General features: G+C 45.3%; 1 protein-coding gene across 2 annotated transcripts in view; it reads right to left on the reverse strand.

Annotated features, from left to right (window-relative positions):
• The window catches only part of LOC128698297 (F-box only protein 30), a 56,978-nt gene that overhangs the window by 19,470 nt on the left and 9,736 nt on the right, over positions 1 to 27,772 (reverse strand). For both annotated transcript variants that reach the window (XM_070104430.1, XM_070104431.1), the window contains exon 4: positions 26,609 to 26,824. In XM_070104430.1, the coding sequence (XP_069960531.1) occupies positions 26,609 to 26,824 (216 nt within the window). The remainder of the gene's footprint in view (positions 1 to 26,608; positions 26,825 to 27,772) is intronic.

A 27,772-nucleotide genomic window follows, 5' to 3' on the forward strand; every position in this document is an offset into this window, starting at 1 on the left:
ATTCCTTCAATAACTGTTCTGTCAGAAACTCAAGAAACAAGGAAACACATTCACCATCATTCCTTCAATAACTGTTCTGTCAGAAACTCAAGAAACAAGGAAACACATTCACCATCATTCATTCAATAACTGTTCTGTCAGAAACTCAAGAAACAAGGAAACACATTCACCATCATTCATTCAATAACTGTTCTGTCAGAAACTCAAGAAACAAGGAAACACATTCACCATCATTCCTTCAATAACTGTTCTGTCAGAAACTCAAGAAACAAGGAAACACATTCACCATCATTCCTTCAATAACTGTTCTGTCAGAAACTCAAGAAACAAGGAAACACATTCACCATCATTCCTTCAATAACTGTTCTGTCAGAAACTCAAGAAACAAGGAAACACATTCACCATCATTCCTTCAATAACTGTTCTGTCAGAAACTCAAGAAACAAGGAAACACATTCACTATCATTCCTTCAATAACTGTTCTGTCAGAAACTCAAGAAACAAGGAAACACATTCACCATCATTCCTTCAATAACTGTTCTGTCAGAAACTCAAGAAACAAGGAAACACATTCACCATCATTCCTTCAATAACTGTTCTGTCAGAAACTCAAGAAACAAGGAAACACATTCACCATCATTCCTTCAATAACTGTTCTGTCAGAAACTCAAGAAACAAGGAAACACATTCACTATCATTCCTTCAATAACTGTTCTGTCAGAAACTCAAGAAACAAGGAAACACATTCACCATCATTCCTTCAATAACTGTTCTGTCAGAAACTCAAGAAACAAGGAAACACATTCACCATCATTCCTTCAATAACTGTTCTGTCAGAAACTCAAGAAACAAGGAAACACATTCACCATCATTCCTTCAATAACTGTTCTGTCAGAAACTCAAGAAACAAGGAAACACATTCACCATCATTCCTTCAATAACTGTTCTGTCAGAAACTCAAGAAACAAGGAAACACATTCACCATCATTCATTCAATAACTGTTCTGTCAGAAACTCAAGAAACAAGGAAACACATTCACCATCATTCCTTCAATAACTGTTCTGTCAGAAACTCAAGAAACAAGGAAACACATTCACCATCATTCCTTCAATAACTGTTCTGTCAGAAACTCAAGAAACAAGGAAACACATTCACTATCATTCCTTCAATAACTGTTCTGTCAGAAACTCAAGAAACAAGGAAACACATTCACCATCATTCCTTCAATAACTGTTCTGTCAGAAACTCAAGAAACAAGGAAACACATTCACCATCATTCCTTCAATAACTGTTCTGTCAGAAACTCAAGAAACAAGGAAACACATTCACCATCATTCCTTCAATAACTGTTCTGTCAGAAACTCAAGAAACAAGGAAACACATTCACCATCATTCCTTCAATAACTGTTCTGTCAGAAACTCAAGAAACAAGGAAACACATTCACCATCATTCCTTCAATAACTGTTCTGTCAGAAACTCAAGAAACAAGGAAACACATTCACCATCATTCCTTCAATAACTGTTCTGTCAGAAACTCAAGAAACAAGGAAACACATTCACCATCATTCATTCAATAACTGTTCTGTCAGAAACTCAAGAAACAAGGAAACACATTCACCATCATTCCTTCAATAACTGTTCTGTCAGAAACTCAAGAAACAAGGAAACACATTCACCATCATTCCTTCAATAACTGTTCTGTCAGAAACTCAAGAAACAAGGAAACACATTCACCATCATTCCTTCAATAACTGTTCTGTCAGAAACTCAAGAAACAAGGAAACACATTCACTATCATTCCTTCAATAACTGTTCTGTCAGAAACTCAAGAAACAAGGAAACACATTCACCATCATTCCTTCAATAACTGTTCTGTCAGAAACTCAAGAAACAAGGAAACACATTCACCATCATTCCTTCAATAACTGTTCTGTCAGAAACTCAAGAAACAAGGAAACACATTCACCATCATTCCTTCAATAACTGTTCTGTCAGAAACTCAAGAAACAAGGAAACACATTCACCATCATTCCTTCAATAACTGTTCTGTCAGAAACTCAAGAAACAAGGAAACACATTCACCATCATTCCTTCAATAACTGTTCTGTCAGAAACTCAAGAAACAAGGAAACACATTCACCATCATTCCTTCAATAACTGTTCTGTCAGAAACTCAAGAAACAAGGAAACACATTCACCATCATTCCTTCAATAACTGTTCTGTCAGAAACTCAAGAAACAAGGAAACACATTCACCATCATTCCTTCAATAACTGTTCTGTCAGAAACTCAAGAAACAAGGAAACACATTCACCATCATTCCTTCAATAACTGTTCTGTCAGAAACTCAAGAAACAAGGAAACACATTCACCATCATTCCTTCAATAACTGTTCTGTCAGAAACTCAAGAAACAAGGAAACACATTCACCATCATTCCTTCAATAACTGTTCTGTCAGAAACTCAAGAAACAAGGAAACACATTCACCATCATTCCTTCAATAACTGTTCTGTCAGAAACTCAAGAAACAAGGAAACACATTCACCATCATTCCTTCAATAACTGTTCTGTCAGAAACTCAAGAAACAAGGAAACACATTCACCATCATTCCTTCAATAACTGTTCTGTCAGAAACTCAAGAAACAAGGAAACACATTCACTATCATTCCTTCAATAACTGTTCTGTCAGAAACTCAAGAAACAAGGAAACACATTCACCATCATTCCTTCAATAACTGTTCTGTCAGAAACTCAAGAAACAAGGAAACACATTCACCATCATTCCTTCAATAACTGTTCTGTCAGAAACTCAAGAAACAAGGAAACACATTCACCATCATTCCTTCAATAACTGTTCTGTCAGAAACTCAAGAAACAAGGAAACACATTCACCATCATTCCTTCAATAACTGTTCTGTCAGAAACTCAAGAAACAAGGAAACACATTCACCATCATTCCTTCAATAACTGTTCTGTCAGAAACTCAAGAAACAAGGAAACACATTCACCATCATTCATTCAATAACTGTTCTGTCAGAAACTCAAGAAACAAGGAAACACATTCACCATCATTCCTTCAATAACTGTTCTGTCAGAAACTCAAGAAACAAGGAAACACATTCACCATCATTCCTTCAATAACTGTTCTGTCAGAAACTCAAGAAACAAGGAAACACATTCACCATCATTCCTTCAATAACTGTTCTGTCAGAAACTCAAGAAACAAGGAAACACATTCACCATCATTCCTTCAATAACTGTTCTGTCAGAAACTCAAGAAACAAGGAAACACATTCACTATCATTCCTTCAATAACTGTTCTGTCAGAAACTCAAGAAACAAGGAAACACATTCACCATCATTCCTTCAATAACTGTTCTGTCAGAAACTCAAGAAACAAGGAAACACATTCACCATCATTCCTTCAATAACTGTTCTGTCAGAAACTCAAGAAACAAGGAAACACATTCACCATCATTCCTTCAATAACTGTTCTGTCAGAAACTCAAGAAACAAGGAAACACATTCACCATCATTCCTTCAATAACTGTTCTGTCAGAAACTCAAGAAACAAGGAAACACATTCACCATCATTCATTCAATAACTGTTCTGTCAGAAACTCAAGAAACAAGGAAACACATTCACCATCATTCCTTCAATAACTGTTCTGTCAGAAACTCAAGAAACAAGGAAACACATTCACCATCATTCCTTCAATAACTGTTCTGTCAGAAACTCAAGAAACAAGGAAACACATTCACCATCATTCCTTCAATAACTGTTCTGTCAGAAACTCAAGAAACAAGGAAACACATTCACCATCATTCATTCAATAACTGTTCTGTCAGAAACTCAAGAAACAAGGAAACACATTCACCATCATTCCTTCAATAACTGTTCTGTCAGAAACTCAAGAAACAAGGAAACACATTCACCATCATTCCTTCAATAACTGTTCTGTCAGAAACTCAAGAAACAAGGAAACACATTCACCATCATTCATTCAATAACTGTTCTGTCAGAAACTCAAGAAACAAGGAAACACATTCACCATCATTCATTCAATAACTGTTCTGTCAGAAACTCAAGAAACAAGGAAACACATTCACCATCATTCCTTCAATAACTGTTCTGTCAGAAATGTGCAAACATCACAATTTAAAGGACCTTCTAAACATTATTACATTACGACTATTGTAAACTATGAATTAGCTTTTCATCGTGCGTAAAGCTTCCATTACTTCACTTCACCTTCACATGTAATGGCCATTATGGTTGAAAATAAAATAAAAAAAGGTTTAAACATATGCTATTGCAGAATACAGAATAAAATCACAATACCATGACTGGAATGATACACATATAACCCACACATAGATGAATGAAACTTATGACCATTAACTACTCACACAGAAGCATGAAGGGAAGGGAGCCAGTATATATACAAGTGGGGTTCCACCCTCCCTCTAGTATATATACTGGCTCCCTTCCCTTCGCACTTCTGTGTGACTAGTTAATGGTTCAAGACGGACTGAAACGTCATAAGTTTCATTCATCTATGTGCAGGTTATCTGTGCATAATGCAGTATACAAGTGGTCCTTGACTTACAATGGAGTTACGTTACAATGAACCCATTGTAAAGTCAAAAATATCATAAGTTTAATATGAATATGATATGCTAAGTAGGTAAATAAATAAATACTGTCACTGAATAAGTAAATAAACAAATAATTACTGTAACTAAATACCAGTACTGAAAAGTTAATCAATGGATACAAGTTACGGACTTGCCACCTTCATGATGGGTAATTATTTTCAAGTTTCATCTCTAAAGTAATTGCTGCTACACCATTTTAAAGTCAAAATATCTTAAGTTGAAGCACCGTAAGTCAACGAGCGCCTGTATTAGTACTATTTGCCATTTTATGCATATACTTCAATGCTAAAGTGGGTAAAAATGTTGTGGAGGGAGTAGTAGGTAAATTTGGGGTGCCAGGGGTAAATGTAAATGGGGAGCCTTTAATTGAGCTATGTGTAGAAAGAGATTTGGTAATAAGTAATACATATTTTATGAAAAAGAGGATAAATAAATATACAAGGTATGATGTAGCACGTAATGAAAGTAGTTTGTTAGATTATGTATTGGTGGATAAAAGGTTGATGGGTAGGCTCCAGGATGTACATGTTTATAGAGGGGCAACTGATATATCGGATCATTATTTAGTTGTAGCTACAGTTAGAGTAAGAGGTAGATGGGAAAAGAGGAAGGTGGCAACAACAAGTAAGAGGGAGGTGAAAGTGTATAAACTAAGGGAGGAGGAAGTTCGGGCGAGATATAAGCGACTATTGGCAGAAAGGTGGGCTACTGCAAAGATGAGTAGTGGGGGGGTTGAAGAGGGTTGGAATAGTTTTAAAAATGCAGTATTACTATGTGGGGCAGAAGTTTGTGGTTATAGGAGGGTGGGGGCAGGAGGAAAGAGGAGTGATTGGTGGAATGATGAAGTAAAGGGTGTGATAAAAGAGAAAAAGGTAGCTTATGAGAGGTTTTTACAAAGCAGAAGTGTTATAAGAAGAGCAGAGTATATGGAGAGTAAAAGAAAGGTGAAGAGAGTGGTGAGAGAGTGCAAAAGGAGAGCAGATGATAGAGTGGGAGAGGCACTGTCAAGAAATTTTAATGAAAATAAGAAAAAACTTTGGGGCGAGTTAAACAAGTTAAGAAAGCCTAGGGAAAGTATGGATTTGTCAGTTAAAAACAGAGTAGTGGAGTTAGTAGATGGGGAGAGGGAGGTATTAGGTAGATGGCGAGAATATTTTGAGGAAGAAAGGGAGGCGGTAATTTCATGCACTGGCCAGGGAGGTATACCATCTTTTAGGAGTGATGAAGAGCAGAATGTAAGTGTGGTGGAGGTACGTGAGGCATTACATAGAATGAAAGGGGGTAAAGCAGCTGGAACTGATGGGATCATGACAGAAATGTTAAAAGCAGGGGGGGATATAGTGTTGGAGTGGTTGGTACTTTTGTTTAATAAATGTATGAAAGAGGGGAAGGTACCTAGGGAGTGGCGGAGAGCATGTATAATCCCTTTATATAAAGGGAAGCGGGACAAAAGAGACTGTAAAAATTATAGAGGAATAAGTTTACTGAGTATACCAGGAAAAGTGTACGGTAGGGTTATAATTGAAAGAATTAGAGGTAAGACAGAATGTAGGATTGCGGATGAGCAAGGAGGTTTCAGAGTGGGTAGGGGATGTGTAGATCAAGTGTTTACATTGAAGCATATATGTGAACAGTATTTAGATAAAGGTAGGGAAGTTTTTATTGCATTTATGGATTTAGAAAAGGCATATGATAGAGTGGATAGAGGAGCAATGTGGCAGATGTTGCAAGTATATGGAATAGGTGGTAAGTTACTAAATGCTGTAAAGAGTTTTTATGAGGATAGTGAGGCTCAGGTTAGGGTGTGTAGAAGAGAGGGAGAATACTTCCCGGTAAAAGTAGGTCTTAGACAGGGATGTGTAATGTCACCATGGTTGTTTAATATATTTATAGATGGGGTTGTAAAAGAAGTAAATGCTAGGGTGTTCGGGAGAGGGGTGGGATTAAATTATGGGGAATCAAATACAAAATGGGAATTGACACAGTTACTTTTTGCTGATGATACTGTGCTTATGGGAGATTCTAAAGAAAAATTGCAAAGGTTAGTGGATGAGTTTGGGAGTGTGTATAAAGGTAGAAAGTTGAAAGTGAACATAGAAAAGAGTAAGGTGATGAGGGTATCAAATGATTTAGATAAAGAAAAATTGGATATCAAATTGGGGAGGAGGAGTATGGAAGAAGTGAATGTTTTCAGATACTTGGGAGTTGACTGTCTAAAAATATAAGATTACAGGACCTTGTACTTCTATTTTAAATTAGGTCACACTCACACATGTACACTCATGTAATCATCTGAGTTTTCTTTGTTTTTATTTTTTAATGTTCTGGTCTTATTATTTTTTCCTTTATATCCGGGGGGAAGTGGAATGAACTTTCCTCCGTAGAAGTGGTGTTGTAAAAGTAAACTAAAATGGGAACAAGGGGCTAGTAACTTTTCCTGTAAAGATTATAAAAGAATAAGAAGAAAAAAATTTTCGTGGGGTCTGAATGGGGGGAGTTGTGAAAATAAGAAAGAGATGATTGGGGTTTTATGAATGAAAAAAACTGTTTCCTGGCTTTAAGTGAAACAAAGCTGAAGGGGGTGGGGGGTTTCAATGGAGGAATAAAGGGGATTAGGTCGGGGGTTTAAATAGAGTTAGAGCTAAAGAAGGAGAAATAATGTTAAAGGGTTTTTTTATGGCAGGAAAAGAGGGACAAAATGATAAATTAAGGGATTAGGGGAGAAAATAAAGATTGAGGGAAAAGGGTTATAGTGGAGACCTGAGAAGAGAGAAGTGTGAGGAGAGAGAGAGATTCTGGGAAAGGGGAGGAAGGGGGGGGGATTTTTGAATCAGGGAGAGTAATGGTTTGGGGTTTTAAACAAAGTGGGAAAAAATGTTATGGGGGGAGTAGTAAAATTTTTCGGGGAAAATGAAAAAGGGGGAGCCTTTAATTGAGCTATTTTAGAAAAAAATTTTTGAATAAGTAATAAAATTTTTATGAAAAGAGGATAAAATAAAATAGATGTACCAAAATGAAAGAGTTTGTTGTTTTGATTGGTAAAAAAAGGTTGTTTAGGTCAGGATGCATTTTAAGGGGGGAAAACTGATATATCGATCATTATTTAGAAAGCACAAGAGAAGAGGAGAGGGGAAAAAGGGGAAGGTGGCAAAAAAAGAAAGGGGGGTAAAAGTGAAAAACCTGGGAGGGGGGAAGTTCAAGAGATATGAAACAGAAAGGTAAGAAAAAGATATGGGGGGAAAGGGGTTGGTATTTTTAAAATGCAGTATTAAAAATGTGGGGTTTGTTTATGGGAGGGGGGGAAAAAGGGGATGTTTTGGGAATGATGAAGTAAAGGGGTGAAAAAGAAAAAAGGAGCTTTAAGAGGTTTTTAAAAAGAAGTGTTATAAGAAGAGGAGTTTTGGAGAGAAAAAAAAGGTGAAGAGAGTGGAGAGTGAAAAAGGAGAGCAGATAAAAGGTGGGGAATGTCAAAAAATTTTTAAAGAAAAAAGAAAATTTTATGAGTTAAAAAAGAAGAAAGCCAGGGGAAAGTATGGATTTTTTTAAAAACAGAGAGGGGGTAGTAGATGGGGAAGGGAGGATTAGGGAGATGGGAGAATATTTAGGGGAAATTTTAAATGTTAAGGGAAAAAAGGGAGGGATTTCAAATTTTGGGAGGTATACCATCTTTTGGGGGAAGAAAAGAAGGGGTGGTGGAGGAGGAGGATAAGAATGAAAGGGGTAAAACAGCTGAACTATGGGACTGCAGAAATTTTAAAAAAGGGGGGGTATAGTTTGGAGTGGTTTACTTTGTTTAATAAATTTTGAAAGAGGAAGGTACCTAGGACGGAGGGGAAATAGTCCCTTTTTTTAAAAGGGAAAGGGGGCAAAAAAGATTTAAAATTATAGAGGAATAAGTTTACTGAGAAAAGGAAAAATAATTTAGGGGTTTTAATTGAAAAAAGAGGAAGAAGAAAGAGAATTGGACGCAAAGGGTTTTAAGGGGGGAGGGGGTTTTAGATAAGTGTTTACTTGGCTATATGGAACAGTATTTAGATAAAGGTAGGGGTTTATTGCATTTATGGGTTTAGGGCATAGATAGAGTGGATAGAGGACAATGGGGATGTTGGATATGGAATAGGTGGTGTTACAAATGCAAAAAGCTTTTATGAGGGTAGTGAGGCTCAGGTTAGGGGGGGTGTAGAAGAGAGGAAATTTCCCGAAAAAAGGTCTTAGACAGGGGTGTGTAATGTCACCATTTTTTTAATTATTTATAGATGGGGGAAAAAAGAAATTTGGGTTTGGGAGGGGGGGGATTAAATTTTTGGGGAATCAAATTTTAAAAGGAATTTAATATTTTTTATGATATGTGCTTATGGGGGATTCTAAAGAAAATTACAAAAGGGTTTGTGGATGAGTTTTAGAATGTGGGGAGAAAATTAAAGGAAATAAAAAAAGGAATGATGAGGGAAAATGATTTAGAAAAGAAAAAAATTGATATCAAATTGGGGGGGAGGAGTATGGGAAGTGAATGTTTTTAGATACTTGGGAGTTGACGGGCGGGGAGGATTTAGAAGGATGAGGTTAATCAAGAATTGATGAGGGAAAAAGGGTGGCATTGAGGATATGTGAGTCAAAAACGTTATCATGGAGGCAAAAAAGGAATGTTGAAAAATAGTAGTAAACACTTTATATGGATGGTTGGGTGGAAAAAGGCAGCGAGGACGGTTGGGGGCAGTGGGGAAACCCGTCTAAGGGGAATTTTGGTTAAATATTATGCAGAAAATTGGGGGGTGGGAAATTTGGAGAAGGGTGGAGCAAAACATTAGTGAGGGGGAGGAGGGGTTGTTGAGGTGGTTTTATTTAAAAGAATGGGTCAAAGTAGAAGACATGGAAACATAAACTTTGGGGGAAAGGGAAAAAGGGGGGGCTTCCCAAAAAGGGTTTGGGAAAAAGGGGGGTGGAGGTTTTTGGGGGGAGGGGGTTGACTTCAAAGCGGCATGAGCGGAGATAGGAGGAATGGGGACGAGATACTTGGGACCTGACGATCTGTTGGAGGTGAGCAGGGTAAATTTAGGAAGGGATTTAGGAAAACCGGGTTTTTTTCATATAGTCGACTTTAGTCCTGAAATAAAAATACAAGCCGACTTTAAAGGGGGGTTTGGGGTATTGGCAGTTTGGGGGGGATATGTTTGTATCTCTATCGATATGCTTCTAAACTGTTGTTTCTGAAACCTCTGCAAAAGCAGTAATTGTGTGAGTGTGGTAAAGTGTTGAATGATGATGGTTTTTTTTTTTTGGGGATTTTCTTTTTTTTTTTGGGTCACCCTGCCTCGGTGGGAGGCCCGATTTTAAAAAAAAAAAAAAAAAAATTTAAACCGGTTATTTTATAAAAGGGATTTGAGTCCTGAAAGGGGAAAAGTACAATGCAAAATTTTAAAGGGGGGGTTTTGGGATATTGGCATTTTGGGAAAGGGATATGTTATGTATTTTTTATCGTAAAATGCTTAAACTTTTTATTCGAGCCCCTTTGAAAAAACAGTGATAATGTGTGAGTGGGGTGAAAGTGTTGAATGATGATGAAAGTATTTTTTTTTTGGGGATTTTTTTTTTTTAATACCCCCTGCCTCGGTGGGTCACCCTCCCTGGGTGGGTCCCCTGCCTCGGGGGGAGAAGACTTGTTGAAAAAAAAAAAAAAAAAACTTAAAATTTTTTTTTAAATTAATAAATAAATGGGTTATTGTTATTATAGTAAGGGAAAACAGTAAACCCCAATTGTGGTCAACGGGCCAGTAAAACCCACTGTGGTCATACAAGCCAGTGAACCCACTGGGTCATACAAGTCGGGGAAATAAAAGGGTAATTAAGGGTATAATAACTCCAAAATTGCAACCTCAGTGTTTGAATTTTAATTGGTTCCTAGGTGGTGTTTGAACGGGAAAAAAGTTCAATGGGGAAAACTTTTCCCCAGGTTTTAATTATCGAAATTTGGGAACTTGACCCCTTCCCAAAAGTCTCTGAAAATCAGGTCAGTATCAAAAGGCCCTTAATCCATTTTTTCAAACAGAGTTTTCCATATAATTTTTTTACAACTAAATTTTTTAAACAAGTCAGCATTTTTGGGCCCTAAAAAAAAATATCCGGGAGACGGGTCAATTTTTCTGAAAAAAACTTTGGGATTCGGGTTTGTTTTAAAAAATAAAGGTTCCCGGGTATTTATATAAAGGCTTTTTCAAAATCATCAAGGGCCCTCCCATTTCAAGTGATGATTCTTGAACAACTGAGGGAATAACTGCTTTAAACCCATGATCTTCTGTAGAGTTATAAATTCGGGGAGTAAAAGGGTCCCGGAAGATGGAGGAGGAATGGGGGGGCCGGGGCCTCCCCGGTGGAACACACATTCAATTTTTCCCACTAAAAGCTCAGTGCAAACAGACACAGAAAGACCTGGGAGGGGGAACCCAAACACAGGGGTTACATGCCACAAGCAAAACAACATGATAAAAAACTTTAAAAGGGGAATTCCAAAGCATACGTTGACACAATGAAAAAAAAAATCTGAAAACAAAACATACAAAAAAATGGATTAAACATGAATTCCCAAAAAGCATATTTCTAAAAGACAAAAAGACTTGTTGGAAAAACAAGCCTTCAATGGGACAAACATTAAGCCTTGACAAACAGGGTTGGGGAAATAAAAGTGCCTTCACTCAAAAAAGAGTGAGGATATAGCCTTCAAGAGTCAAAACAAATTTTGTTGCCGAATACTTCTGCCAAGGCAGTGACTGAATGACAGTAAATGTGTTTCTTCTTTTTTGGGGGGAAACAACCCCACCTTTGGGGGAGATGATCTGTTTAGAAAAAAATTTAGAGTTGTATTTGTCATGATAAAACAAATGTTATTAAATTTGGGCCCCCAACATGTCTTTCCTCAACTTTTGGAAAAAATTTAAAAAATTATCGATGCAAAGCAAGACCATTGGGACCCATCCACTTGGGGGAAACAAGACCACTTACCCCATCCCCTTGGGGAAGGGGGAAAAAAAAACCATTAATTTTCATCCCCTGGGTAAGGGGGAAACAAGAACCCCCGGGGACTGAAACCACTTGGGCAAGGGGGAAACAAGACCATTTGGGACTGACATCCACTTGACCAAAAGGGGAAGCGGCCCCACCCCAAAATCCACCTTTACCAAAGGGGAAGGGAAAAACCCCTTGGCCAAAATCCACTTGGCAGGGGAAAAGACCACTTGGCACTGACATCCACTTGCCCAAAGGTGAAGCAAGACCATTGGCACTGACATCCACTTGGGGGGAACAAGACCACTTGCATGACATCCACTTGAGAAAGGGGGTGCAAAAGGCCATTTGCCCTTTTGCCTTCAACAGATATGGTTTCCCTTTTTCCCATTAATTTTTCCTTTTTTTTGCCTCCGGGGCCTTTCCATCCCCCGGGAAAAAAACCCCAGTGGATCCCCCCGGTTTGGACAAACATCGTAAAGAGACCTGGTATTTTGCCCACGTCAGAACTCTTCAGCAGATTAAGAAATCTTTTGGATGAAATGCACTGGTGTAAAGGGTCTCTATCAAAATAAAAAAAGGGGGGTTTTGAGGGGAAATAGGGATGAAGAGGTTTCGGGGGAAATGTGAATGAAAGAGTTTATGGGATAAATATTTTTTTTTTTCGATGCACCCATACCCCACCAAGGCAGGGGGGCCCCATAAAAAAAAAAAAAGTTTCTTTTATAAATTTATAATTTAAAAGGAAGGGGTTACTGCTTTTCCTTTCTTTTTATTTGCCTCTTACAACAAAAGGCTAGGGAGGAAAATTTTTTCCATTTCCCCATGGAGATAAAAAATAACAAGAACTATAAAAAAAGAAAACCAGGGGGTGTTTATATATGCTTGAATAATTGAAATGTGACAATTTAAAAGGGTTAGCAAGATTTATCTGGCATGTTTATGAGACAGAAAAAAAAAACCCTTTTTTTCTTTTTTTAAACCCCGGCCTATCCACCGGGGGGTGGCCAAAAAGGAAAAAAAATTTTCCCCTTTTACATTTAGTAAATATACAGGGGAGAAGGGTTACTAGCCCCTTTTTCCCGATTTAGTTCCTCCTCAAACCATGGCTTGGGGGAAAAATTTTTTCCACTTCCCCATGGGGAAGAAAATAAACAACAAAAACAAAACAAAGAAAAAAATTTAAAAAACCCGAGGGTGATATTCGTTGTCAGTTTTGAGTGTACCAAGTGTATGAATGGATTTATCTGAAATCTTGCGGTTTAGAGACAGAAAAAAACCCAATCCTCCATCATTAAAACAATTACAGGAGATAAATATAGGTTGATATATATATTGGAAAAGGCTTTGATAAAAAAGTAAGGCCAAAAAATACAGTAGATAAAAGTTTTAAGGGTTTAAACATATACATCTCCTTCCCGTCTTTTATACTTATATCCAAAAAGGCCCTTTTCATGATATAAAAAAATTTCATCATTTAAACTAAGTTTACAAATATTTTTAAAAATTTGAAAACCATAAAAAAATGCCTCTATTACGTGCCTATTATATACAGCAAACCCCGATCGCGTTCCGTTCCCGTTTTAGTTATCCTGTTTGTGGAATAAAAACACCAAACACAAAAATAGTGATAATGGGGCAAAACCTAAAAAATTTAAGTGTTTTCATCAGTGAAAAAGTGATAATTATCCACTTATTGTGCATTATTCATCAATTAGAAGCTGTATCATGGGTGTGTGTCAACAAAAAACAACTTACTTATGGGGTTTGCTACTATTCATAGTTTCCGTATCCCTGTGGATACAGGGACTACTATATAGAACATTATACTCAAACATAAACCCTCCTCTGAAACTTTTTCGCATGATAGCTGAAAGACAACACACAGGTACAAGCAACACAGGCACAATAACACTGGGCACAACATAGGACAAGCACACCATTTTAACACACAGGTACAACAACACACAGGGCACAACAACACACAGGCTGTACATGGGACCAACACACAGGCACAACACACAGGTACAACCTTTTACAATTTAACAACACACAGGCACAACACATGGGGACAACACATGGGCACAACACACAGGTACAACAACACACAGGCACCCAACAACACACAGGCACAGCACATGGGACAACACATAGGCACAACACACAGGTACAACAACACAGGCACAACAACACACAGGCACAACACATGGGACCAACACATGGGCACAACTTTGGGTACAACAACACACAGGCACAACCACATAGAGGACAACACATAGGCTAACACACAGGTACAACAACACACAGGCACAACAACACTGGGCACAACACACAGGCACAACACACAGGCTGGCTTACACGACACAACACAGGCACAACACACCTGACACAACACAGGCACACAACACACAAGGCACAACACTGACTGCACAGGCACAACACACAGGCACAACACACTGACTACTTGGGCACAACACACTGATACAACACAGGGCACAACACACTGACACAACACAGGCACAACACTGGGCACAACCACACGCACAACCTGGGCCCAACCCCAGCTGCTTACAGGCTGTACACTGACACAACACAGGCACAACACACTGACACAACACAGGCACAACACACTGACACAACACAGGCACAACACACTGACACAACACAGGCTGTACACTGACACAACACAGGCCCAACACATGACACAACACACTGACACCTTTGAGCTGTACACAGGCTGGCTTACACTGACACAACACAGGCACAGCACACAGGGCTAACACAGGCACAAACACACTGACCCACAACCTGGGCCACAACCTGGGCACAACACACTGACTAACACAGGCTATACTGACACAACCTGGGCACAACACACTGACACAACCTGGGCACAACACACTGACACAACACAGGCCCAACACACTGACACAACACAGGCACAACACTGACTAACGGGCACAACCTGACACAACACTGGGCACAACACACTGACCTATGGGCCCAACCTGACACAACACACTGACACAACCACAGGCTGGCTTACACAGGCTGTACACTGACCACAACACAGGCACAACACACAGGGCTAGCTTTAGGCTGTACACTGACACAACACAGGCTAGCCACAGGCTCAACACACTGACTAACCACAGGCACAACACACCTGACACAACACAGGCACAACACACTGACACAACCTGGGCCCAACACTGACACAACACTTTTATTTGCCTGGAGCTGTACACAGGCGCAACACACTGACTAACACAGACCTTACACAGGCACAACACAGGCTGTACTGACACAAACACAGGGCTAACCACAGGCTGTACACTGACACAACCTGGGCTGGCTTACACTGACACAACACAGGCACAACACACTGACACAACACAGGCCCAACACGCATTACAACACACTGACTTAGCACAGGCTGTACACAGGCACAACACACTGACACAACCTGACACAACACAGGCCACAACACAGGCACAACACACTGACACAACACAGGCACAAACACAGGCTAACACACTGGCCCACAACACAGGCACAACACACTGACACAACACAGGCACAACACATGACCTGCCCTGGGCCCAACACACTGACACAACACACTGACACAACACAGGCACAACACACTGACACAACTTACAGGGCACAACACACTGACACAACACAGGCACAACTGGGCTATGCACTGACACAACCTGGGCACAACCTGAACAACACACTGACTAACTGGAGCTACCTTACACTGACACAACACAGATTTAACACACTGACTGACACACTGACTAACACAGGCACAACACACAGGCTACACAGGCTGTACACTGACACAACACAGGCTAACACAGGCTGACACATGACTGCACAGGCACAAACACACTGTTCTTACAGGCTAACCATGACACAACACAGGCTGTACACTGACACAACCTGGGCCCAACACACTGACACAACTGGGCTAACACACTGACCTACACAGGCACAACACACTGACACAACACAGGCACAAAACACACTGACACAACTGGGCACAACCACACTGACACAACCTGGGCCCAACACACTGACTGCTTTGGGCTAACACACTGACTAACTGGGCACAACACACTGACACAACACACAGGGTAACACACTGACACAACACAGGCACAACACACTGACACAAACACAGACACAACCACTGACCCCAACACACTGACACAACACAGGCACAACACAGGCACAACACACTGACACAACACAGGCACAACACACTGACACAGGCCCAACACACTGACACAACACACTGACTGCCTGGGCACAACACACAGGCACAACACAGGCACAACACACTGACACAACACAGGCTAACTGGGCACAACACTGACACAACACAGGCACAACACACTGACACAACACAGGCACAACACACTGACACAACACAGGCACAACACACTGACACAACACAGGGTAACACACACCTGACACAACACAGGCTGTACACTGACACAGCACAGGCTGACACACTGACTAACTGGGCACAACACACTGACACAACCTGGGCACAACACACTGACTTCAACCTGGGCCCAACACACTGACTAACACAGGCACAACACACTGACACAACACAGGCTAAACACACTGACACAACACACAGGTAACACACTGACACAACACAGAGCTGTACACTGACACAACACAGGCACAACAGGAGGGCCCTGCTTATAGAGCAAGTTAGGTCCTGGGCTACTGCTGTACAGGAGGGCCCTGCTTATAGAGCAAGTTAGGTCCTGGGCTACTGCTGTACAGGAGGGCCCTGCTTATAGAGCAAGTTAGGTCCTGGGCTACTGCTGTACAGGAGGGCCCTGCTTATAGAGCGAGTTAGGTTAGGTCCTGGGCTACTGCTGTACAGGAGGGCACTGCTTACAGAGCAAGATAGGTCCTGGGCTACTGCTGTACAGGAGGGCCCTGCTTATAGAGCAAGTTAGGTCCTGGGCTACTACTGTACAGGAGGGCCCTGCTTACAGAGCAAGTTAGGTCCTGAGCTACTGCTGTACAGGAGGGCCCTGCTTATAGAGCAAGTTAGGTCCTGGGCTACTGCTGTACAGGAGGGCCCTGCTTATAGAGCAAGTTAGGACCTGGGCTACTGCTGTACAGGAGGGCCCTGCTTATAGAGCAAGTTAGGTCCTGGGCTACTGCTGTACAGGAGGGCCCTGCTTATAGAGCAAGCTAGGCCCTGGGCTACTGCTGTACAGGAGGGCCCTGCTTATAGAACAAGTTAGGCCCTGGGCTACTGCTGTACAGGAGGGCCCTGCTTATAGAGCAAGTTAGGCCCTGGGCTACTGCTGTACAGGAGGGCCCTGCTTATAGAGCAAGTTAGGTCCTGGGCTACTGCTGTACAGGAGGGCCCTGCTTATAGAGCAAGTTAGGTCCTGGGCTACTGCTGTACAGGAGGGCCCTGCTTATAGAGCAAGTTAGGTCCTGGGCTACTGCTGTACAGGAGGGCCCTGCTTATAGAGCAAGTTAGGTCCTGGGCTACTGCTGTACAGGAGGGCCCTGCTTATAGAGCAAGTTAGGTCCTGGGCTACTGCTGTACAGGAGGGCCCTGCTTATAGAGCAAGTTAGGTCCTGGGCTACTGCTGTACAGGAGGGCCCTGCTTATAGAGCAAGTTAGGCCTGTACAGGAGGGCCCTGCTTATAGAGCAAGTTAGGTCCTGGGCTACTGCTGTACAGGAGGGCCCTGCTTATAGAGCAAGTTAGGTCCTGGGCTACTGCTGTACAGGAGGGCCCTGCTTATAGAGCAAGTTAGGTCCTGGGCTACTGCTGTACAGGAGGGCCCTGCTTATAGAGCAAGTTAGATCCTGGGCTACTGCTGTACAGGAGGGCCCTGCTTATAGAGCAAGTTAGGCCCTGGGCTATTGCTGTACAGGAGGGCCCTGCTTATAGAGCAAGTTAGGTCCTGGGCTACTGCTGTACAGGAGGGCCCTGCTTATAGAGCAAGTTAGGTCCTGGGCTACTGCTGTACAGGAGGGCCCTGCTTATAGAGCAAGTTAGGTCCTGGGCTACTGCTGTACAGGAGGGCCCTGCTTATGGAGCAAGTTAGATCCTGGGCTACGGCTGTACAGGAGGGCCCTGCTTATAGAACAAGTTTGGTCCTGGGCTACTGCTGTACAGGAGGGCCCTGCTTATAGAGCAAGTTAGGTCCTGGGCTACTGCTGTACAGGAGGGCCCTGCTTATAGAGCAAGTTAGGTCCTGGGCTACTGCTGTACAGGAGGGCCCTGCTTATAGAGCAAGTTAGGCCCTGGGCTACTGCTGTACAGGAGGGCCCTGCTTATAGAGCAAGTTAGGCCCTGGGCTACTGCTGTACAGGAGGGCCCTGCTTATAGAGCAAGTTAGGTCCTGGGCTACTGCTGTACAGGAGGGCCCTGCTTATAGAGCAAGTTAGGTCCTGGGCTACTGCTGTACAGGAGGGCCCTGCTTATAGAGCAAGTTAGGTCCTGGGCTACTGCTGTACAGGAAGGCCCTGTTTATAGAGCAACAGTTAGGCAAGTTACTGCTGTACCTGGGCTACTGCTGTACAGGAGGGCCCTGCTTATAGAGCAAGTTAGGTCCTGGGCTACTGCTGTACAGGAGGGCCCTGCTTATAGAGCAAGTTAGGCCCTGGGCTACTGCTGTACAGGAGGGCCCTGCTTATAGAGCAAGTTAGGCCCTGGGCTATTGCTGTACAGGAGGGCCCTGCAAGTTATAGCTGTACAGGAGGGCCCTGCTTATAGAGCAAGTTAGGTCCTGGGCTACTGCTGTACAGGAGGGCCCTGCTTATAGAGCAAGTTAGGCCCTGGGCTACTGCTGTACAGGAGGGCCCTGCTTATAGAGCAAGTTAGGCCCTGGGCTACTGCTGTACAGGAGGGCCCTGCTTATAGAACAAGTTAGGTCCTGGGCTACTGCTGTACAGGAGGGCCCTGCTTATAGAACAATTTACGTCCTGGGCTACTGCTGTACAGGAGGGCCCTGCTTATAGAGCAAGTTAGGCCCTGGGCTACTGCTGTACAGGAGGGCCCTGCTTATAGAACAAGTTAGGTCCTGGGCTACTGCTGTACAGGAGGGCCCTGCTTATAGAGCAAGTTAGGCCCTGGGCTACTGCTGTACAGGAGGGCCCTGCTTATAGAGCAAGTTAGGCCCTGGGCTACTGCTGTACAGGAGGGCCCTGCTTATAGAGCAAGTTAGGTCCTGGGCTACTGCTGTACAGGAGGGCCCTGCTTATAGAGCAAGTTAGGTCCTGGGCTACTGCTGTACAGGAGGGCCCTGCTTATAGAGCAAGTTAGGCCCTGGGCTACTGCTGTACAGGAGGGCCCTGCTTATAGAGCAAGTTAGGTCCTGGGCTACTGCTGTACAGGAGGGCCCTGCTTATAGAGCAAGTTAGGTCCTGGGCTACTGCTGTACAGGAGGGCCCTGCTTATAGAGCAAGTTGGGCCCTGGGCTACTGCTGTACAGGAGGGCCCTGCTTATAGAGCAAGTTAGGCCCTGGGCTACTGCTGTACAGGAGGGCCCTGCTTATAGAGCAAGTTAGGTCCTGGGCTACTGCTGTACAGGAGGGCCCTGCTTATAGAGCAAGTTAGGTCCTGGGCTACTGCTGTACAGGAGGGCCCTGCTTATAGAGCAAGTTAGGTCCTGGGCTACTGCTGTACAGGAGGGCCCTGCTTATAGAGCAAGTTAGGTCCTGGGCTACTGCTGTACAGGAGGGCCCTGCTTATAGAGCAAGTTAGGTCCTGCTGCTGTACAGGAGGGCCCTGCTTATAGAACAATTTAGGTCCTGGGCTACTGCTGTACAGGAGGGCCCTGCTTATAGAGCAAGTTAGGTCCTGGGCTACTGCTGTACAGGAGGGCCCTGCTTATAGAACAAGTTAGGTCCTGGGCTACTGCTGTACAGGAGGGCCCTGCTTATAGAGCAAGTTAGGCCCTGGGCTACTGCTGTACAGGAGGGCCCTGCTTATAGAGCAAGTTAGGCCCTGGGCTACTGCTGTACAGGAGGGCCCTGCTTATAGAGCAAGTTAGGCCCTGGGCTACTGCTGTACAGGAGGGCCCTGCTTATAGAGCAAGTTAGGCCCTGGGCTACTGCTGTACAGGAGGGCCCTGCTTATAGAGCAAGTTAGGTCCTGGGCTACTGCTGTACAGGAGGGCCCTGCTTATAGAGCAAGTTAGGTCCTGGGCTACTGCTGTACAGGAGGGCCCTGCTTATAGAGCAAGTTAGGTCCTGGGCTACTGCTGTACAGGAGGGCCCTGCTTATAGAGCAAGTTAGGACCTGGGAGGGCCTGGGGCTACTGCTGTACAGGAGGGCCCTGCTTATAGAGCAAGTTAGGTCCTGGGCTACTGCTGTACAGGAGGGCCCTGCTTATAGAGCAAGTTAGGTCCTGGGCTACTGCTGTACAGGAGGGCCCTGCTTATAGAGCAAGTTAGGTCCTGGGCTACTGCTGTACAGGAGGGCCCTGCTTATAGAGCAAGTTAGGCCCTGGGCTACTGCTGTACAGGAGGGCCCTGCTTATAGAGCAAGTTAGGTCCTGGGCTACTGCTGTACAGGAGGGCCCTGCTTATAGAGCAAGTTAGGTCCTGGGCTACTGCTGTACAGGAGGGCCCTGCTTATAGAGCAAGTTAGGCCCTGGGCTACTGCTGTACAGGAGGGCCCTGCTTATAGAGCAAGTTAGGTCCTGGGCTACTGCTGTACAGGAGGGCCCTGCTTATAGAGCAAGTTAGGCCCTGCCTGGGCTACTGCTGTACAGGAGGGCCCTGCTTATAGAGCAAGTTAGGCCCTGGGCTACTGCTGTACAGGAGGGCCCTGCTTATAGAGCAAGTTAGGTCCTGGGCTACTGCTGTACAGGAGGGCCCTGCTTATAGAGCAAGTTAGGTCCTGGGCTACTGCTGTACAGGAGGGCCCTGCTTATAGAGCAAGTTAGGTCCTGGGCTACTGCTGTACAGGAGGGCCCTGCTTATAGAGCAAGTTAGGCCCTGGGCTACTGCTGTACAGGAGGGCCCTGCTTATAGAGCAAGTTAGGCCCTGGGCTACTGCTGTACAGGAGGGCCCTGCTTATAGAACAAGTTAGGTCCTGGGCTACTGCTGTACAGGAGGGCCCTGCTTATAGAGCAAGTTAGGCCCTGGGCTACTGCTGTACAGGAGGGCCCTGCTTATAGAGCAAGTTAGGTCCTGGGCTACTGCTGTACAGGAGGGCCCTGCTTATAGAACAAGTTAGGTCCTGGGCTACTGCTGTACAGGAGGGCCCTGCTTATAGAGCAAGTTAGGTCCTGGGCTACTGCTGTACAGGAGGGCCCTGCTTATAGAGCAAGTTAGGCCCTGGGCTACTGCTGTACAGGAGGGCCCTGCTTATAGAGCAAGTTAGGTCCTGGGCTACTGCTGTACAGGAGGGCCCTGCTTATAGAGCAAGTTAGGTCCTGGGCTACTGCTGTACAGGAGGGCCCTGCTTATAGAGCAAGTTAGGTCCTGGGCTACTGCTGTACAGGAGGGCCCTGCTTATAGAACAAGTTAGGCCCTGGGCTACTGCTGTACAGGAGGGCCCTGCTTATAGAGCAAGTTAGGTCCTGGGCTACTGCTGTACAGGAGGGCCCTGCTTATAGAGCAAGTTAGGTCCTGGGCTACTGCTGTACAGGAGGGCCCTGCTTATAGAACAAGCCTGGGCTACTGCTGTACATAAGGGCCCTGTTTATAGAGCAAGTTAGGTCCTGGGCTACTGCTGTACAGGAGGGCCCTGCTTATAGAGCAAGTTAGGCCCTGGGCTACTGCTGTACAGGAGGGCCCTGCTTATAGAGCAAGTTAGGCCCTGGGCTACTGCTGTACAGGAGGGCCCTGCTTATAGAGCAAGTTAGGTCCTGGGCTACTGCTGTACAGGAGGGCCCTGCTTATAGAGCAAGTTAGGTCCTGGGCTACTGCTGTACAGGAGGGCCCTGCTTATAGAGCAAGTTAGGCCCTGGGCTACTGCTGTACAGGAGGGCCCTGCTTATAGAGCAAGTTAGGTCCTGGGCTACTGCTGTACAGGAGGGCCCTGCTTATAGAACAATTTAGGTCCTGGGCTACTGCTGTACAGGAGGGCCCTGCTTATAGAGCAAGTTAGGCCCTGGGCTACTGCTGTACAGGAGGGCCCTGCTTATAGAGCAAGTTAGGTCCTGGGCTACTGCTGTACAGGAGGGCCCTGCTTATAGAGCAAGTTAGGTCCTGGGCTACTGCTGTACAGGAGGGCCCTGCTTATAGAGCAAGTTAGGTCCTGGGCTACTGCTGTACAGGAGGGCCCTGCTTATAGAGCAAGTTAGGTCCTGGGCTACTGCTGTACAGGAGGGCCCTGCTTATAGAGCAAGTTAGGTCCTGGGCTACTGCTGTACAGGAGGGCCCTGCTTATAGAGCAAGTTAGGCCCTGGGCTACTGCTGTACAGGAGGGCCCTGCTTATAGAGCAAGTTAGGTCCTGGGCTACTGCTGTACAGGAGGGCCCTGCTTATAGAACAAGTTAGGTCCTGGGCTACTGCTGTACAGGAGGGCCCTGCTTATAGAACAATTTAGGTCCTGGGCTACTGCTGTACAGGAGGGCCCTGCTTATAGAGCAAGTTAGGCCCTGGGCTACTGCTGTACAGGAGGGCCCTGCTTATAGAGCAAGTTAGGCCCTGGGCTACTGCTGTACAGGAGGGCCCTGCTTATAGAGCAAGTTAGGCCCTGGGCTACTGCTGTACAGGAGGGCCCTGCTTATAGAGCAAGTTAGGTCCTGGGCTACTGCTGTACAGGAGGGCCCTGCTTATAGAGCAAGTTAGGTCCTGGGCTACTGCTGTACAGGAGGGCCCTGCTTATAGAGCAAGTTAGGTCCTGGGCTACTGCTGTACAGGAGGGCCCTGCTTATAGAGCAAGTTAGGTCCTGGGCTACTGCTGTACAGGAGGGCCCTGCTTATAGAGCAAGTTAGGTCCTGGGCTACTGCTGTACAGGAGGGCCCTGCTTATAGAGCAAGTTAGGTCCTGGGCTACTGCTGTACAGGAGGGCCCTGCTTATAGAGCAAGTTAGGTCCTGGGCTACTGCTGTACAGGAGGGCCCTGCTTATAGAGCAAGTTAGGTCCTGGGCTACTGCTGTACAGGAGGGCCCTGCTTATAGAGCAAGTTAGGTCCTGGGCTACTGCTGTACAGGAGGGCCCTGCTTATAGAACAAGCTAGGCCCTGGGCTACTGCTGTACAGGAGGGCCCTGCTTATAGAACAAGCTAGGCCCTGGGCTACTGCTGTACAGGAGGGCCCTGCTTATAGAACAAGCTAGGCCCTGGGCTACTGCTGTACAGGAGGGCCCTGCTTATAGAACAAGCTAGGCCCTGGGCTACTGCTGTACAGGAGGGCCCTGCTTATAGAACAAGTTAGGTCCTGGGCTACTGCTGTACAGGAGGGCCCTGCTTATAGAGCAAGTTAGGCCCTGGGCTACTGCTGTACAGGAGGGCCCTGCTTATAGAGCAAGTTAGGTCCTGGGCTACTGCTGTACAGGAGGGCCCTGCTTATAGAGCAAGTTAGGCCCTGGGCTACTGCTGTACAGGAGGGCCCTGCTTATAGAGCAAGTTAGGCCCTGGGCTACTGCTGTACAGGAGGGCCCTGCTTATAGAGCAAGTTAGGCCCTGGGCTACTGCTGTACAGGAGGGCCCTGCTTATAGAGCAAGTTAGGTCCTGGGCTACTGCTGTACAGGAGGGCCCTGCTTATAGAGCAAGTTAGGCCCTGGGCTACTGCTGTACAGGAGGGCCCTGCTTATAGAGCAAGTTAGGCCCTGGGCTACTGCTGTACAGGAGGGCCCTGCTTATAGAGCAAGTTAGGCCCTGGGCTACTGCTGTACAGGAGGGCCCTGCTTATAGAGCAAGTTAGGCCCTGGGCTACTGCTGTACAGGAGGGCCCTGCTTATAGAGCAAGTTAGGTCCTGGGCTACTGCTGTACAGGAGGGCCCTGCTTATAGAGCAAGTTAGGTCCTGGGCTACTGCTGTACAGGAGGGCCCTGCTTATAGAGCAAGTTAGGCCCTGGGCTACTGCTGTACAGGAGGGCCCTGCTTATAGAGCAAGTTAGGTCCTGGGCTACTGCTGTACAGGAGGGCCCTGCTTATAGAGCAAGTTAGGCCCTGGGCTACTGCTGTACAGGAGGGCCCTGCTTATAGAGCAAGCTAGGTCCTGGGCTACTGCTGTACAGGAGGGCCCTGCTTATAGAACAAGCTAGGTCCTGGGCTACTGCTGTACAGGAGGGCCCTGCTTATAGAACAAGCTAGGCCCTGGGCTACTGCTGTACAGGAGGGCCCTGCTTATAGAGCAAGCTAGGCCCTGGGCTACTGCTGTACAGGAGGGCCCTGCTTATAGAGCAAGTTAGGTCCTGGGCTACTGCTGTACAGGAGGGCCCTGCTTATAGAACAAGTTAGGTCCTGGGCTACTGCTGTACAGGAGGGCCCTGCTTATAGAGCAAGTTAGGTCCTGGGCTACTGCTGTACAGGAGGGCCCTGCTTATAGAGCAAGTTAGGCCCTGGGCTACTGCTGTACAGGAGGGCCCTGCTTATAGAGCAAGTTAGGTCCTGGGCTACTGCTGTACAGGAGGGCCCTGCTTATAGAGCAAGTTAGGTCCTGGGCTACTGCTGTACAGGAGGGCCCTGCTTATAGAGCAAGTTAGGTCCTGGGCTACTGCTGTACAGGAGGGCCCTGCTTATAGAGCAAGTTAGGTCCTGGGCTACTGCTGTACAGGAGGGCCCTGCTTATAGAGCAAGTTAGGTCCTGGGCTACTGCTGTACAGGAGGGCCCTGCTTATAGAGCAAGTTAGGCCCTGGGCTACTGCTGTACAGGAGGGCCCTGCTTATAGAGCAAGTTAGGTCCTGGGCTACTGCTGTACAGGAGGGCCCTGCTTATAGAGCAAGTTAGGCCCTGGGCTACTGCTGTACAGGAGGGCCCTGCTTATAGAGCAAGTTAGGCCCTGGGCTACTGCTGTACAGGAGGGCCCTGCTTATAGAGCAAGTTAGGCCCTGGGCTACTGCTGTACAGGAGGGCCCTGCTTATAGAACAAGCTAGGCCCTGGGCTACTGCTGTACAGGAGGGCCCTGCTTATAGAGCAAGTTAGGCCCTGGGCTACTGCTGTACAGGAGGGCCCTGCTTATAGAGCAAGTTAGGCCCTGGGCTACTGCTGTACAGGAGGGCCCTGCTTATAGAGCAAGTTAGGTCCTGGGCTACTGCTGTACAGGAGGGCCCTGCTTATAGAGCAAGTTAGGTCCTGGGCTACTGCTGTACAGGAGGGCCCTGCTTATAGAGCAAGTTAGGTCCTGGGCTACTGCTGTACAGGAGGGCCCTGCTTATAGAGCAAGTTAGGTCCTGGGCTACTGCTGTACAGGAGGGCCCTGCTTATAGAGCAAGTTAGGTCCTGGGCTACTGCTGTACAGGAGGGCCCTGCTTATAGAGCAAGTTAGGTCCTGGGCTACTGCTGTACAGGAGGGCCCTGCTTATAGAGCAAGTTAGGAGGGCCCTGCCAAGTTAGGTGGGCTACTGCTGTACAGGAGGGCCCTGCTTATAGAGCAAGTTAGGTCCTGGGCTACTGCTGTACAGGAGGGCCCTGCTTATAGAGCAAGTTAGGCCCTGGGCTACTGCTGTACAGGAGGGCCCTGCTTATAGAGCAAGCTAGGCCCTGGGCTACTGCTGTACAGGAGGGCCCTGCTTATAGAGCAAGTTAGGCCCTGGGCTACTGCTGTACAGGAGGGCCCTGCTTATAGAGCAAGTTAGGCCCTGGGCTACTGCTGTACAGGAGGGCCCTGCTTATAGAACAAGTTAGGTCCTGGGCTACTGCTGTACAGGAGGGCCCTGCTTATAGAGCAAGTTAGGCCCTGGGCTACTGCTGTACAGGAGGGCCCTGCTTATAGAGCAAGTTAGGCCCTGGGCTACTGCTGTACAGGAGGGCCCTGCTTATAGAGCAAGTTAGGTCCTGGGCTACTGCTGTACAGGAGGGCCCTGCTTATAGAGCAAGTTAGGTCCTGGGCTACTGCTGTACAGGAGGGCCCTGCTTATAGAGCAAGTTAGGTCCTGGGCTACTGCTGTACAGGAGGGCCCTGCTTATAGAGCAAGTTAGGTCCTGGGCTACTGCTGTACAGGAGGGCCCTGCTTATAGAGCAAGTTAGGTCCTGGGCTACTGCTGTACAGGAGGGCCCTGCTTATAGAGCAAGTTAGGCCCTGCCTGGGCTACTGCTGTACAGGAGGGCCCTGCTTATAGAAGGAGGGCAAGTGCTTATAGGCCCTGGGCTACTTGGCCCGGTCAGAGACCAGGCCTCATAGGTGAATATTTTTATTTAGGAAGTCTGAATAAATGAAGAATGGCCATAATTGAAAACTGCTGCATTAGCGAAACACTGTAAAGCGAAACGCTGTAAAGCGAAACACTGTAAAGCGAAACACTGTAAAGCGTAACACTGTAAAGCGAAACGCTGTAAAGCGAAACGCTGTAAAGCGAAACGCTGTAAAGCGAAACGCTGTAAAGCGAAACGCTGTAAAGCGAAACGCTGTAAAGCGAAACGCTGTAAAGCGAAACGCTGTAAAGCGAAACGCTGTAAAGCGAAACGCTGTAAAGCGAAACGCTGTAAAGCGAAACGCTGTAAAGCGAAACGCTGTAAAGCAATGCCTGACTGTAGTATCTTAGCATCAGTATTAATCTGCCTGAAATACTCAGCATGTTAGTGGCTTTGTTTCCTGCCTGACAATATATTATTACATGTACACTACATTACCTGTACACTGCGGAACAGAAATAAATTATTTGTTTAGAAAGAAGAATAAAAAAGCACAATACCGTGACTGGAACAATACACAAATAACCGGCACATAGGAGAGAGGAGTAGCAATGTTTTGGTCCAAGTCAGACCGAAACGTTGTCATAAGTTTCTCTGTCTTAAATTATCTGTTTGAGGTATTACTACCTGGCGTGAGGTCGTCTTCTTCCTCGTCTGTGGCTGAACGACTCATTTTGTGCAACTTAAAGTGCTCGTTTGGTGTCTCGTGTCTGGACCCCCGCAGTGTGAGCGGCAGGTAGGGAAAACGGCGAGTGATGCCATTACAGAGAGCCGCTCGAACTTTCTTTGGCATCTTCTGCATCTCATTTACAAGTTCTTGGTCGTGTAGGGCCAAAGCCATGTCTGAGGAGTGAAACAGAAATTATACAAAAGCAACTGCAATAACATCTCTTGGATATAAATGGTATAAAATACCGACATGATGGAAAAACAGACATAACTGCGGTATAATGCGATCCTTTGTTGACAATGTTTCACCCACACAGTGGTCTTTATCAAGTCAAAAACACATCTGTCTGTGACTTGATAAAGCCCAGTGTGTAGGCAAAAAGTAAGTTCTCTTATAAAGCTCTTCTATACATAGTGAAACGTTTTATAAATGCGATTGAAGAAATTCATCCAAAATTAAATGGCACATACAATAAAGGCCTTGTCACATATTATCAATTTTGAATTTACATTTCAAGTGGTTTTCATGACTTGAAGTGCTGTTGGAGTGTGAGCAAGGTAACATTTACGAGGAGATTCAGGGTAACTAGTTAACCGGACTCGAGTCCTGGAGGTGGGAAGTACAGTGCCTGCACTCTGAAGGACAGGTGGGAATATTTGCAGTTTTGAACTGTAGTAACAGTGCCCCTCTGGCAAGACAGTGATGGAGTGAGTGATGGTGACAGTATTTCCTCTTACTTGGGTCACCCTCCCTCAGTGGGAGATGGTCGATGTGTTAAAAAAACAAATCACATCATACGCACCAAGGATCTTCATTGTACAATATATAAAGGCAACTCTCGACTTACAACCCTCCCCCTTCACTTATAAAAATGTTCTTTCTTCAAAATAGATCCTGAAATAAAGAAATACTTATGATGGTTGGACTTGTGGTAGTTGGACTTATGGTGGTTGGACTTATGGTGGTTGGACTTACGGTGGTTGAACTTATGATGGTTGGACTTGTGGTAGTTGGACTTACAGTGGTTGGACTTATGATGGCTGGACTTAGTGGTTGAACTTATGATGGTTGGACTTGTGGTAGTTGGACTTACAGTGGCTGGACTTACAGTGGTTGGACTT

This window comes from Cherax quadricarinatus, chromosome 92 (genome assembly GCF_038502225.1).
Source record: "Cherax quadricarinatus isolate ZL_2023a chromosome 92, ASM3850222v1, whole genome shotgun sequence".
Classification (NCBI taxonomy): Eukaryota; Metazoa; Arthropoda; class Malacostraca; order Decapoda; family Parastacidae; genus Cherax; species Cherax quadricarinatus.